At 43.1% G+C, this 14894-nt stretch overlaps 1 protein-coding gene across 1 annotated transcript in view; it reads left to right on the forward strand.

The window, feature by feature from the left end:
• The first annotated feature begins 5704 nt into the window (after positions 1-5704).
• The window catches only part of mmp17a (matrix metallopeptidase 17a), a 59763-nt gene continuing 50573 nt past the window's right edge, over positions 5705-14894 (forward strand). Inside the window, exon 1 of the mRNA XM_079288836.1 lies at positions 5705-6134. Coding sequence (XP_079144962.1) covers positions 6048-6134 — 87 coding nt within the window. The 5' untranslated portion in view covers positions 5705-6047. The remainder of the gene's footprint in view (positions 6135-14894) is intronic.

The following is a 14894-nucleotide window of genomic DNA, read 5'->3' on the forward strand; positions in this document are numbered from 1 at the left end:
TCAAGGCCACGTCATTTTATGTGGCCCGCGAATCCGCCAGCAAAAAAATAAAAAATAACAAATCTTTTTTTTGGAAAAATAATTAAAAGTTAGACTTGAAAATAAAAGTATCCCCATGGTCGAAATTATGCGATAGAAAGTTGAAATTATGAGATAGCATGTTGTCTGTGTACCGACATTAAAACTATCACAACAGGTGGACAGGAGAGGCAACAGCCCGAAAAGAGGTTTTCCAACGATTGAAAAAGATCGACAAATAATCCCAAAATGTCCATGAAGAGAAAAATTGATGCAGAGGGAAGAAAATGTAATGAAAGATGGGAAAGTGAATACATGTTTGTGCTTCAAGGAGAACAACGGGTCTGTCTTCTGTGTTATGAGGCGTGTCGGTGATGAAGGATATAATTCACGTCGGCATTTTGACACCAAACACGGAGCTAAATTTAGCCTCCAAGAAAAACATCAAACTGTCCAAGAATTAAAAGGCAGACTGCAATCACAGCAGAATATATTTACACAGCTACAGCCCAGTGCATGCTGAAGGTATGTGAGCAGAGCTCCGGCCAGATACAGACTTTTACAAATGTCAGTTTGTGAAGAAACACCATCGCAGACCGAGTTCATGAACTAGCAGCAATCTAACAACACAGCTAGCTAAGAGACGAGCAGGTACTCGTCTTCTTCATTAACTGCTGATGAAAGCACAGACAACACGGACACAGAGCATCTATCCGTGTTTATCAGACCTGACTCTCAGTGAGCAGCTCTTAGATGTAGCAGCCATGCGCAGGACGAAGGCGGGAACATTAGTGATGCAGAGAGGTGACAAAAATAGCTTTGAACAAAGTGAATGTAATAACTTATGCTTGATGATATTTGTCTTTGTTATTTTCCTGAACAGTTTGATCTTTGATAGAGTAATGTGGGTTTCTTAACCCTAAATTTAAATGATTTATTATTTATTTATAATAACAGAAATGTGCTTAAATATCATTTTACATGTATATAACTGCATGTACAATGTTTTTACACTTGAATAAACAATAATCAAATGCAGAGAGTTAGTTAACAATATGTTTGGGATTAGTTACATTTATACAGTTTGAGAGTTACAACCGGCCCTTTGAGGAAAACTATGATGCTGATGTGGCCCAGAGTAAAAATGAGTTTGACACCCCTGTCTCAATGGGACTACCTGGTTAAATAAAGGTTTAAAAAAAAAGAAGGAAAAAAAAAAGATTTTTTAATTCAAACGTATTGTTCGGTTCGTTAATGATAACTTATTGTTTCATCGGTGGGACTACACACTCGTGGGACAAGAAAAGTGTAAGTCAGTTGCAGTTGTATCTGCCAACTCATACACTACTCTATGTTATCATTAGAAATAGAAATAGAAATAGAATAGATAAGAGGACAAACCTATCAGGGCCTCCTTTTAAATTGCTGCACAATCACCTGTAAAGAGATGCTTCAGAGCTCATGACATGAAACGGAGTCTCAGTATATTCGCTAGAGATTTCACAAAGTATGGATGAGAACATGCTGTAACACTGAGCTGAGACACCTTTCAGGAAACCTGCCCTGTTTGGTCAAAGATGTTTTGCAGTCATGTTGATCCCTCTGCACGTCACCTCGCTGTGCTTTTTGTAAACTTTGTGATACAGACGCTCAGCTTATCAGCGGTGTTAACAGCTATGAAAACTGCTACATTTTACAGCAGGTGTTTCTCTCATTTCTCAAAAGGGTGATAAAGCATTTATCTCATCTTCGGAACAGTCTGCATATCTGAAAGCCAAATCGGAGCGCTTAAATCCAAAGCAGTTTTAATTTTTAAATCCTCGTTAAATACCGTCTACTGGGTGAACAGGTGGTCCAGTGGTAAAGTTACCATCCGCCACCACAGAGGCCCAGAGAACAAAATCCTGGTACACTCAGCATCGTGGTGGTGGTCGTGCGCGGGAAGCTGGTGCTGGTTCAAAACCCCGTAGCTGCAGTGACGCCTCGCAGTGGTTGGTCGTGGTACTGCATGACCCTCCTTGATAAACGTACCCTTGACCCTGATATCAGCTTTGTTTATTCGCTGACTCTGTATTTGATGCTCCTTTATTGAATGATTTATTTAACCATTAGATGCATAAGTGGGTCAAAAATGACCCGGTGAGGTTGTTTTCTTGAAATATCTTCGTAATGAAAAATTGTTATCATTTCATATTCCAGGTATTCCTCAAAAAACATGTTTTTGATATAATGCCATTTACATTTTTAAATGACCTTTTATACATTTTAAGAAATTGTAGTTTTTGTATTACTACCCCAAGCTTCCATAAGTGGGTCAAAAATGACCCGCATGCATTTTCAATGATTATTATTATCATCGTCATTAATATTATCAGAAACACCATTTGCATGAAAAAGTGAATAAATAGAAACAAGCTTTGCATACAGCATATTTAAATGATATATATATATGGTAGATATATAGTGGTCACAACTTTGGTTACAACTTTGATGATGCAAAAAGTTTCAAAGATTACACAGTATGACAAAAAATATGTATTCAATGCTTTATCCCAACTGAATGTGTAACACACACACACACACACAAAGTAGATACGACAAAGAGATTAATGAATGTTCTGCTGGTTTTTAACACAACAATGTTAACTTGACTAATGGGAAAGCTCATTAAGTAGAGCCGACAGTGTGAATGCAAACTACATTAAGTATGAATTATGTTATTAACAACTGCAAATATTGTCTCCATAATCAAACAGCATCCCACACGCAAAAACACTGATGCCACTCTGCATGACGTGAAGGCATAGAAGTCCTCACCAGTGCAAGGGGTTGTGCAGCCAACTTGGCACGAAATGCTACAATAAGTAATAAAATGCATGTGTTATAATGGTGGCAAACAAACTCACTTCAGTCCAATAGATTATCATATACATTACACGATCTGACCAAAGAAAATGAGCTAAGTTTCTCTGGAAAAGGCTCTTAAGGTTGGGAAACACTTCAGGTAAAATGTGCAAAGGAGACTGAGATGAGTAGATGGATGTCTGGTCCGTCTCTTAACGGTAAACTGACTGACTGAAGCTACTTTTTGGCAGCAGACAGATGAGACACAATATTCAGCTGCTAGAGAATTATCATATACATTGTGGCTTTACGACAAGTCTAACAGGGACTGGAGGCGGTGCACTTGAGAAGTTTGAAGCCCTCAGCACTAAGACAGCAGAACTTCATGCTGCCGAGCAGAAAACACATTTTTCATGTATTTTCTCCTGTGGACCAGTGATGAACGACTGCGCCCACAGATCTGAATAAGAAATGGAACCAGCCAAGGGAAGTTTGTATGCGTGTGCGGCCTGGCCTGTTGTGGATCGACTGACTGATCAAATGATTGATCATAAAATGTTCCCAGATCAGTGAAGAGATCAAATACAAATACTTTCATTAACCTCTCCTCGTGGGAAGCAGAGAGTGGGCTGATGGGGTTTTATTATGCGTTAACTGACAGTGGTTTCCTCATTCTAATGTTTTCGTGGAGAATATCTCTGCAGTTGCCTTTTTTCTGCTGTTTTCTACAATATGATGAAGATAGAAGTGCAATGAGGGGTACAGCACCTGTGCATATCAGAGACGAGTGCCATTTCTTCGCATCAAGAGGAGAGCTATATTTACTGATGTATGGATTTAATTGGGTGTCGATGCATTATGCTTCCCGGCATGTCCGGACGTACCGGTGGTAAATATGGATCATATAACCCTTCATTATTACATTGAATTAAATTTAGAAGGACAACTCAATAGTCCCAGATGAACTGGATGAGCTTGATTTGTGTGTGTGTGTGTGTGTGTGTGTGTGTGTGTGTGTGTGTGTGTGTGTGTGTGTGTGTGTGTGTGTGTGTGTGTGTGTGTGTGTGTGTGTGTGTGGGCGGTGGGCGCTTGTGTCCGTGCACTCATTCTGCCTTTCTTTGCAGTCGAGTCATAAGGCTCGTGGTACCATAACGGAGAGCCGTGGATCATTAGAGGCAGTGCACCGCAGGTTAAGGAGACTGCCAGTCAAAGTAGACGACAGCATAGTTAAGATGCGCGCACGTGGCCGTCTGCATGTGGGTGGGCATCGAGGCGTGTGCGTGCATCCGCATTATGATTCCAGCTTTAAATGGATAATTCACCTTGATGTTGTGGCGGCAGTCAATGGCGATTCTCAACAGTGCTTATGTGTTCGACTGTTTAAAATTCCAAGTGGAAAATGTCCTTTTTATTTTATTTTTACATGCAACGTCCACAGGGGAGGTCTGAGTGCGGCGGTGCAGGTCGTTTCCAGGTCAGCTCTGCGAGATCTAATAAAGGTGTTCGGAGTGTGGCTGGAGGACATTTCATGAGGGTGGATAATTGCCATTTTTTGGAGATTGAATTTGAAGCCTCTTGCTTGTCATTACGCTACACGTGATGCTTTTAGTTTCAAACTGAGAAAATAAAAAATCGAATTGCTTGTTGTTCAAGTACTCCCGGCTTTAATTGACAGCAGGCTTCCTTTTAAATTCATTTATTTAAAATGAGGATTTGATGATGTTGTAATTAACCTGCTATCCAAGGAACAGAACACACCACTGAGCAAAACTCAAAATAAAAATAGTTATTGGTATTATGACACTAATATTATTAGTCAGCAATAGAAGCAGTTAATCGCTGATGTCTATTCATGTATCTGTTTCCCAGTATCATGTTACATTACTACTGCAACAACATGGCCAGATTTAAATCATCTTATTAACTGTAGGCTATGTGTTTGATGACTCATGAATAAAGGCCAAAGAGATTAACCAAAAAAGGCACCTCAAGCCCAATTCAAATCCTCTCCCAGCTGTGTAAATAAAATAATAAAATTCCCAAAGTAACATACTGTAAGCGACTGGAAGTTTGAAAACTGAACTTCAAAATAAAAGCACAAGCTCACAGGTTTTGGGTGGCTGGTATACCCAAACCTGTGTGAAACTCCTGTCTAACTTCAACAAGTTATTATCACATTACCGTAATAATCTCTCTGCTGTTGAATTTAACAGACCCTTTCAACAATTCAATTAACCTCAATATTTTAATTTCTGTACACTACTTCATGAGTTGTATCCTTTGGTTAAACATGTTGAAAGTAGTTTGAATCATCACAAGTTATCACAAGTTATTACAGCCCCGGAGTTGTGTTTTCAAATTGTTTGTATTGAGAATAAACAAACAAAGTACAGTGATATGAAATTATGAAGAGCACCAAAATACTTGTATTCTTACGACTGCAAAGAGCAAATGTTTGACATAAATCCCACTTACACATATTCTACAGATGCAATTAATTATTCCTGCAAATCATTTCAGCATACATCTCCTAAAATAATAATCACACGAGTCAAAATGTTTTAACTGGCAACCTAAACCTTTAATAATGCTTGGAAACGTTATCAGACGGATATATATATATTTAGATAAAGGGCCCACAGCCCTATCAGGTTAAGTGCGCTCGTGCACTTTATTACTTTCAATCTCTCAAATCCATCAGCGTGGATTTTATTGTGAGCATTTTGTCCGGAAGTGTAAAAGGTTATTGTGGCTGACTTTGAGACTGATCTCTGCACAGCCGCGCGCAGCTGCTTTCATTTCCCCAGCGCTCCAGACGCCACACGACGCAGAGAGCGGGAGCTCGCGCTTTTCGCTCCTGTGGATATATCACCTCTGATGGACTTGAGATAAGACAAGAAAAAAAACCACTTTGCGTGCGTTGGTTACGAGTGGAGTTTCGCTTACAACTGCTCTAAATGGTCTTAAGTGTCACCGGCGCAGCTTTTTTAATGTGTTTTATGTATTTGCGCTCAACAGTGAGGTAGACGGACACGCTTTACGCAAGTGTCGGCGTGTGATTTACACCCCTCCGTGGATGCGGCTGTCGGGGTCGGTGTCTGAGCCCTGCAGGATCCGCCTGTCATAGGGCACCGTGATTCCTCTCCGGTTACTTCCCAAGTGGATGAGGAATATTTCACCGGAAGATGCTGCTGTTGATGCAGATGTTGTGGTTTTTACCTCTGACCGGAGCGGCTCCGTCCCAGACTACCGAGCAGCTGGACACCGGGGTGGTAAGTTTTATATATTTTCTATCTACTTGGGGGGGGGGGGGGGGGGGGGGTACCTGCCACCCCACATGCCCCCCCCCCCCCCCCACACACACACACTCCTTTCCCTACTTGGGCTACCTCTCCAACCACCAGCAAAGAGCACTAGTCTTCTCCGAATACTTGCTCTGAATTTTAACACCGCTCTGCAGTTCAACGCACGAGGCGGAGTGGCGGTACGCACTGCATGATGGAGAAAACAAAAATATCTAAACGTCTATATAGGAACTTTGTTTACCTGCTCAGGAATCAACCCCTCATTCCAAAAACCAAAAATAATACATATAACAAAACAAATCGATGTGTTCGCCAAATTGCCTATAATAAATAAATGTATGTGAGGAAGATGAGCTCTGACGTTAGATATCGACCTCGTCCACTGGGTCCTGTGCTCATGAGATAACTGGAGCTCAATGGAACGGAATGAACCCATGAGGAATCATTGAATCAGGGATGTTCTCACTCAAACGTAGGAAAGATTTGAAACCAAGAGAAACCAATTGCTGTGTTTTAAATGAGAGGATCCCACACTGTGGTCTGGTGGAGCAGTAGATGAAGGAATCCACTGAAACACCGTTGATTTGAGGCTATTCACCTGTAAACAGATCACCCCAAATATCAACAGTGCATTGGATCTATCGTCTTATGTTTTTATTTAGGCTTATGTTTCGCTTTAGTAATGGAGGAAGCTCCACAGACTGTAAAGTAGTCAGTGACTATACATCATCATCATCATCATCGTCATCGTCATCGTCACTGTCCCACAGCATACAGTCAAGACTGAGGTTAAGGGAGCAAGACAAATGGACTGATTGTGTGAGTTTATTCTTATCCAGATACACTATAAGCTGCACATAAAATATGAGATGATTCAAAATTCCAAAGTTCTTGTGTGATTTCCTCCCCCACTGGACTTGCATTTTACTACAATTTCCACTCCTTTGGGCGACATCAGTTTGTGTTGCTGCTCATCCAAACTTGTCTGTAGTTTATTTCTTTCTTGTTGAGAAGAAGAGCAGCTTTAGGGACAGGTTGAAGAAGACATGCGTTCCCCAGCACCACAGCATATTTCTCAATGTGCCCAGACACAGGAGCGTCTGAGAAGTGACTTGCTGTGCCCTTGAGGTCCACCCTAGAAGGCTTAATGTACTTCCTACGACTAGAAACAAAGACATCAAAGTGCCATCCAAGTTTATCCTTTTGAGTCCAGCTTGGCCACTAATGAGTAAGCAGGTGGAATGATCCTTTAGATTCAGGGCAGGTCTTCTTTTTTTTTTGGGGTGCCCGAGAAAATAGTTGGAACAAAGACTCTTTCTTCTGTCCTCAAGAGAAGCAGGAGGAGGATGTCTTTGTAGGAGCTCCAGGGGGAAGTGTGTGTCCTCCTATTGTTTAAAGGCCGCATGTGACTCCCCCACTTTGGAGATGAAGGGCAGCGGAGAGCAAAAGTTCACAGTCGTAAGTGACTTTTTTTTAAACGCCATCATACCATACACTGAAAAGGTTTGGAAGGAGATAACCCTGATCAAGGGGAATAATGTTACTAAGACGTTCCATGCCATCACTTACGTGATAGATGACGTGTTTCCTGCTTTATTCATTGATTGACTGAGTTTCATCACTGACAGTGAAGGCACTTTATCCAGACAATATAATCCCAACTGCAGCTCCGGGTTCATCGGGAGAGACGGAGAGAAAGTATCGGTGCAGACAGCTCCGATGATGATTACTTGGCCGGTGACTGATTTCTTGTCCCTGGGGTGCAGCGGGACACCCAGAGAGCATCATTCTGTGCCACTGCAAGGGCTGTAAAGTACAGATGTGATCAGATGATTGCACACATCATTCTCTCGCTACTGTGGATACATGCATGTGTGTGTGTGTGTGTGTGTCTGAAACGCCCCAAAAACAACCATCTCACCACATAACAATCCTCTGGTTTTAAATCCGTGCTCCCATCACACTCCGTTGCAGCGACGCTCCATCACTTGGCTCATAGTTGAGATTGTGAAATCTTGTGTACGGTATGTGTCTCCATAACAAGCACACCCTGACTCCTTAAGTAACCGAACCACCTCACAGATCAGAGATTCATTTCATAACACTGCTTCTATCCAGGTTGATGTATCGCCGCATTGAGCCGATTTGCCAGTTCAGCACTTGACGGACCCGAGTCATAACAACTACAACGAGTACTGTAATGTGTTTTTCTGCTCGTCGTGTTATGTTCCTCGCGAGGAACATTTTCCTTCACTCAAAACCGAACCGCCGAGCTTCCCGAAGGAGCTGTTCACCTGGACTCTCAGGGCTGCTCCTTTTATTATTATTTGTTATGATGAGCGAGAGTGAGCTGAAGGGATTAGCGGCTGAAAAATGACCGGATTAACTGTGCATCCGGCAACCAGTGGAATTTTTCTCCATTAAAAGAACCACGGACCAATGATCCACAGAGCGCCTGGAAGGGCAGCCACAACCCCGCCGGTCCATTTCTCACTCTCGTTTTGCTGTTTAATTTCTTCAATGGGAACACCATCTGGCATCAATTCCCCCTGGAGCGGTAGGCCCCTCCCCCTTTCTGCTCCCATGTCTCCGCCACTCCCTCTCCCTCCCTGGTAAATATCACATTAAAAAGCTCTTAAAAATATTAAAAGAAGCAATAGACAAGCAAGAACAATTGTTTTTAGGAATATCTAGTGTTTAGAAATAGTCCCACGAAGATCCTTTTTGTGATCATTCCAACCCAAAAACTCTCTTCTGATTAAAAAAGAAAAATCCTTTTGCGTTAGTTTGAATGGTTTTAAAAATTGCAAGGTTTGCTGAAAAGACTGTAGATACGGCTCGCTAACACCCATTATGGGTTGGGGGGTAATTAGGTCATCGGTCTTCTTAAGACAAGCGTAACAATGAGGATGAGCTTTTCAGCACCAAAATAAAAAGTGGTAGAGCATCCTGCTCTCTGCTGTTTTGAATCCCCTACTCTACAAGTACCATTAATCCCCCCCCCCCCCCCACCCGACAATGGTTCAGGAATTTTCTAGTGTTGAAAGCGAGACGGAAAAATGTACATTTTAATAATTCAGTTTTTGTTCTGAAGAGGTATAATGGGGAAATCATTTCATTTCCAAGCCCCATTTCTCTGGCCGCCAACAGTACCCTCATTAGTACCGTCTGTGTACATTTCTCCAGCGCTCCATCCCTTCCCTTCACTAATTGACAAATACTCAAAAGCATGTGCTCAATGAAGAGGATGTTTCAGCCAAGAACATTAAATATTTTGTCTTTGATTTATGGATGTTATACCTATAAGGTAGATTGATTTGTTAGCGCTAGCTATGTGAGTAATAAGGTGTACAGGAATATTAAGCCACGACGGGTATAAAAGAAGCACTGTGGATGCTGGTTTGCATGTAAATCTGTTATTACTCTCTCAGCCTGGATCATGTGGATACTTTCAGCACCGCTGTCCCACTTCCATCACGCCGTGTGACCTTCTGTCTGCAGAGATACATCTTGGGACTCCAATTCAGGGCAAGGAGATTATTTCAGGAACAATGTCTTGCGGGAGAGGACTTTTGAGTGTTGCAGGGGAGTGCATTTCTCCACCAAGAGTGACAGAGAGCGAATGTTCAGCGTGTAATACACACGGCGGCACATTCTCGGCTTCTCTGAGAAAAAAAAAGAAGAAAGCCAGTCCCTCAGTCTGCTCCTATCCGACCTGTCACCTCAGCCTTGTTAAGCGTTAAAGTTCTCCAAGACGTGCGAGTTTCTGAGCAGACTGTCAGCGTTACCCAGAAGTCTATGATTTCCTCAGAAACCAATTCAACAAGGGTCTCAAGAGCCCTGACACCTCATTGGCTGCCGCCGTAGCGTGGCGGCTTGGGAGTGACGCGTGGCAGCTGCGAGACTACCGCGTGACGCGTTCAGATAACGACAACACACAACGGATTCCCAGATAAAGTTTGACAGCGTGAATTAAGAACTTTTAGTTTGGCAATATTTATGTTGGCTCACGAGTACAGCAAAATATGATTGTAAAGACTTGGAAGACTTTTGGCCTCATACTCGCATAGCTTTAAATTCAAGTGTGGCAGTTTGAGGCAAATGGCAGAAACCAGATGTATAAAGGACCTGTACATGTAAAAAACATACATCAGCATGTCCCACACCCAAACTGGTGTTTCACAAATATTCTCTTGTTTCATCGGTTCCCTGTGTGTACGTGCTTCTCAGTTTATTCTCTCTTTGTGAAGCATTGGACTCTAACTTGAGTTTGCTAGAAATAAAATCATCACCGTACCGCCATTTGACGAGATACAGTACGATCCGATGTTAGTTTACAGGTGCGTGTGGGATGCATTAATGGCACTGTGGACCGACCCTATTTGAAACATGCACGCACGACAACCGGCGCAAAAGAAGAAACCATTTTTATTGTCATATACATTTTTACACATACATGAAATTTGACTCATCCCTGTATATAGGGAGCAGTGGGCTGCCATTGATTGGCGCCCGGGGAGCCGGGGGTTTAGTGTATTGCTCAGGTACACTTCGACACGTGACACGTCCCAGTCAGGGATCGAACCGTTGACCTTCCAGACGACCCTCTTAACCCAGTGAGCCACGGTCGCCCCCAAAAGTGGTAGTTTGTGAGCACACGAACAGTGTGGGCGTCTCCGAGTGCAGCAGCACAATATGCTAAAAAGGCTATGAATAAATGTAGAAATGGTTCGGTGTTGGCGATTATGTATGATGGCATCAATCTGAGGCTATTCCAGTCATAATGTGTGAGATACACTAGGTATCGCACACCTTAAAGAGATGCCTTGTTTCTGACACAATTTGTTAAAAAGTAAATAAATCGTAAAAACGCCACTCAGAACTGATCCGGAGTCTGCTGCATAAACAGGCAGAATACAGAGTTGCGGGGGACATGGGGGTTATTTAGTAGTGGCCGGTGTCGTTTGCGGGTGATTAAATCAAAGTAAACGGTCGTGTGTAATGACACTGCGGCACATTGGGAGGGCTGCAGATGTATCACATATTTCTGTCCTGCTGACTTCAGATGGCTGCAGGGATTTAATGAGGTGAAGAAGAAGGTCGTCAAGCGGCGTAAAGCAGCCGTGGCTGACAAACCACTCGGTTGAACTTGTAGATAAATGCATACAGATTTACCCAAATAGTTGCTTTAATCACATTAAAAGTTGTTGTTTTTCTTCAATTGATTTAAAGCACTTAATTGGCGCCAGATTGACTGACAGATGTGCTTCTGAAAAGTGTTCTCTGTAAGATCCAATTTCTACTCAAATATTTTCCTTTTTTGCTGCCTCATTTGACTGAAGCACCCACCTGTTTGCGCTTCACTTGCCACCTGCGCTCACCAAAATACGACTCATACGGGAAAAGCAAATTTTAAGGTCAAGGACTAGGACCGCCATTGACAAAAGGGCCCTTCTCTACGGGCATTACAACTAGTCGCCGCATTGCTACTCTGGTGCCGATTGACGACTGAGCCAACGCAATTCTGTGAAATTGTGTCTCATTGTGAGAGTGGGTAGAGGTATTTGATATGCGAACGGGCGATTGAGGACCTGTACATCCATCTTTGGCGAGAGGAAATCAGGCCTGTGCAGCTGCGCCCAGTCTTCACAATGAGGGAGATTTATGAAACGGAACCATGCATATGCACGACCTTATAAATCAACAATAACGCGCGTGCATATTTCTTGCTTTTGTTTGCACAAAGAGTTTTTGGCACAGGCAAATGTCAGAGTAGTTTACAGAAGTAATGGACCAGACGGTGTGAGCAGTTGAGCTGGTATCGCTGGTTTCCTTCGCTGCATAAGATTCCCATTGGCTCCTACTGGTTTCATGACTTACTGTGACTGTTGGTTCAAAGCAACAGTCTCTCCCTCTCTCTCTCAGGCTCCCAATGTTGAAAACCCCAAATCAACTCCATGTGGCCGTCCTATTTTAAGTGACCCGCCCCCCCCTTCTAGCCATGTAACCGGTCTTGGTTGCCGGAGCTATTCAAAGGACTGACCGAGTCTTGTAATTACGGTGGTTTGTGGAGTTGCGCTGCTTGCATGTTAAAGTTAAAATATTCCAGAAGCCGGCCAACTGAACTGGAGGAAGCCCCAAAGCAACAACAGAGCTCCTCTGAAGTTTGCCATCTGAAACTGGCAGAATTGTGGTAAACGCGGCATGTATGTGTGTTTGTTTGGATGCGTGCGAGGATAAAATGAGAAAAAAAAAAGGCTGTTGCTTCTCCGGAGATGCATACTGATTTCCATTGCTGCCATTGGCACAGGAGTGATGGGCACTGCTGACTTCCAGTTTATTTCATGTCAAAGTGAGGGACAGTTTGTGCAAAAAAAAAGAAAAGGGGAGGAAATAGGAAAAGATAAACACTTGCTGAGTGAGCCCTTCATCTGTGCTTTGGAATTCAATTCCAGGACTGTAGGCTCTCGTAATGAAGGCACGTTTGTGTGTTTATCTGAGTGAAATGTAGAAAGAAAGAAGACAGACAGACCCATAAATTGCACAACTGGCAGGCGCTGGTATCTGTGAGTAATAGGACTGGGGTTTGTTTGGATGTTTAATATAACCTCTACACAATTCATATTCACAATTGCCCTTTCCCTCGCCTCTTCCATCGCTTCCACCTGCCTCTCTGCAGCCGGTCTGTGAGCGTGACAACTTTCGTACAACTGCTAATGTTAGAAATGTACACAGTTGCTATGTCTCCTCAAAACTTCCCGGAAGTGAATTTAGCGATGAAATAGCAGAAGAAATTGTAGAAAATGAGCTTTTGCTCGTTTTTGAGTCCACCGTTGTTCTAACCATAGACTGTGCCGCTCCAGCAGGTAGACTGGTCCGATGGATACTGGACATTTGTTTTAAATAAGTACGGCATCTGGAAGTGTGCAAAATACTTGACACTTCACACAGATTTGATCCAGTGCCTTTCATGAGAACTTGGGTAGAAACGGGACTTTGGCTGTCCTGTTCTTGGCTACCAGGACGGCAATGAGAAGACGACGGGGCCCTCCGACTGCCACCGGGTATTTCGCACACTGACATCCGGGTATTTGTCCAGCCCCTCCTCCGCTCTGACTGGACGGCGTTTGCAGCGTTTCACCCAAATGAATGCATGAAGCATTCACCATCGATTGACACGTCGTGAGGCATTCCTTGAGTTTGTCCGGTACGACAGTAGGAGGCTTGTGTACATTACAAGGGAGAAGCCGCAGAATACAGAGTGCAATTCCACAGACTGCTGTCCTCAATCGTGCTCTGCTATTAGCTGCATGGATTCCGACCAGCGCTTCTTTGAAATCTGATTTCAGTGGTCGGGTTGGTGAGGATCTGATTTGCAAAAAAGTTCTATTTCTTTTGCAGTCCAGATTTTAATCTGGATACAATCTGGACATGCCTAAAACATCTATTTGAGCTGGCAGTTGGAACAAGGCCTTATTAATCTTCCCATGCATAGACAAAAAAAGAACCCACAATGTATCACTTTAGCCACCGTCTTCCAGTCCAGAAAGAGCGGACATCTGTAGTTGTTTATGAACCAATAAGCGGAGTTTTGGAACAGAGTTTTCACTTTCCAACCCTTGTGAGTAAAGTGTTGCAGGGTTTTCCCCCAGTGTAGTGCAAGCCAAGCTGACTCCCCGCCGGGCTTAGCACCGGCCCCGGGCATTATGTATTTTTAAGACATGTTTGTACACTAAAATGTGTTAAATGCCTAAACTCCTAAAGGCCCACGCCAAGTTTCCGTGTTTTGCTTGCTGCCTGCTGGGTGAGCCAACGAAGTAAGCAACAACTTCGGCTCACACTTGACTGAGGTGGTCTAACCTTTTTAAGGTGGACCAGATATTCTCATTCCAGTGACAAGCTCCCCCCAACTAAAGACACACGCCGGGCCTAACAGCCTATCTGGCGGAAACCCTGCCGTTTATTAGAATTATGATGAATGCTCGGATGCAATGAGCATCAAGGCATAAAAATCTGACTTTGCTACTTAGAGCATAATCACTTTGTCCCACCGCACAATACGCAGCCCCATTCATTTGGAGAGTGACTGTAACATTCAAGATTTTATCTTGAGGTGGCAATTAACTCAGCAATTATTCATTGCCTAATTAGGTATTTGCAGAGCCTTTTTTCTTCTTCTTCTCCTCTCTCCAGCCCTTGGGAGACAAACAAAAAAGAGTTATTTCTCAGTATGCCATTCCCTAAGTGACAATGAAACGAATTACATACCCCCCACCACACACACACACACACAGAAAAGAACAAGTTATTTAGTGGTGAGACAGTTTTTCCAAGTACTGTAAACTCCACGCAAATATTACAGAAATGACATTAAAGTTGAGGATCACGACTGAAGAACAGGAGCTAACTGGAGCAGGTGATCCATTGTATATGGTTGTAAAATCACCGTGTAGCATAGATCCGTAAATGTACACACTGGTGGTGATGTCACAGTGCTGTACATGCTGGCATGGTTTGAATGGACTTGGCTGAGCCGTGTTTCAGTTAACACATTCATTTGGACCCTCGTGGAGTTCCTTGGACCCGGCTCAGACTTGGACCCGGCTCATATTTCTAAGAGCGGGTGCGGAACAAAAATAATAGATTCTCTGTTGTGTTTCTATTTTGATTGATCGGTGCAACGGGGCAGAAAACTGCTCAATTTGAATTCAAAAGAGCTTCTTAAAG

The sequence above is a fragment of the Melanostigma gelatinosum genome, assembly GCF_949748355.1.
Source record: "Melanostigma gelatinosum genome assembly, chromosome: 18".
Taxonomy (NCBI): Eukaryota; Metazoa; Chordata; class Actinopteri; order Perciformes; family Zoarcidae; genus Melanostigma; species Melanostigma gelatinosum.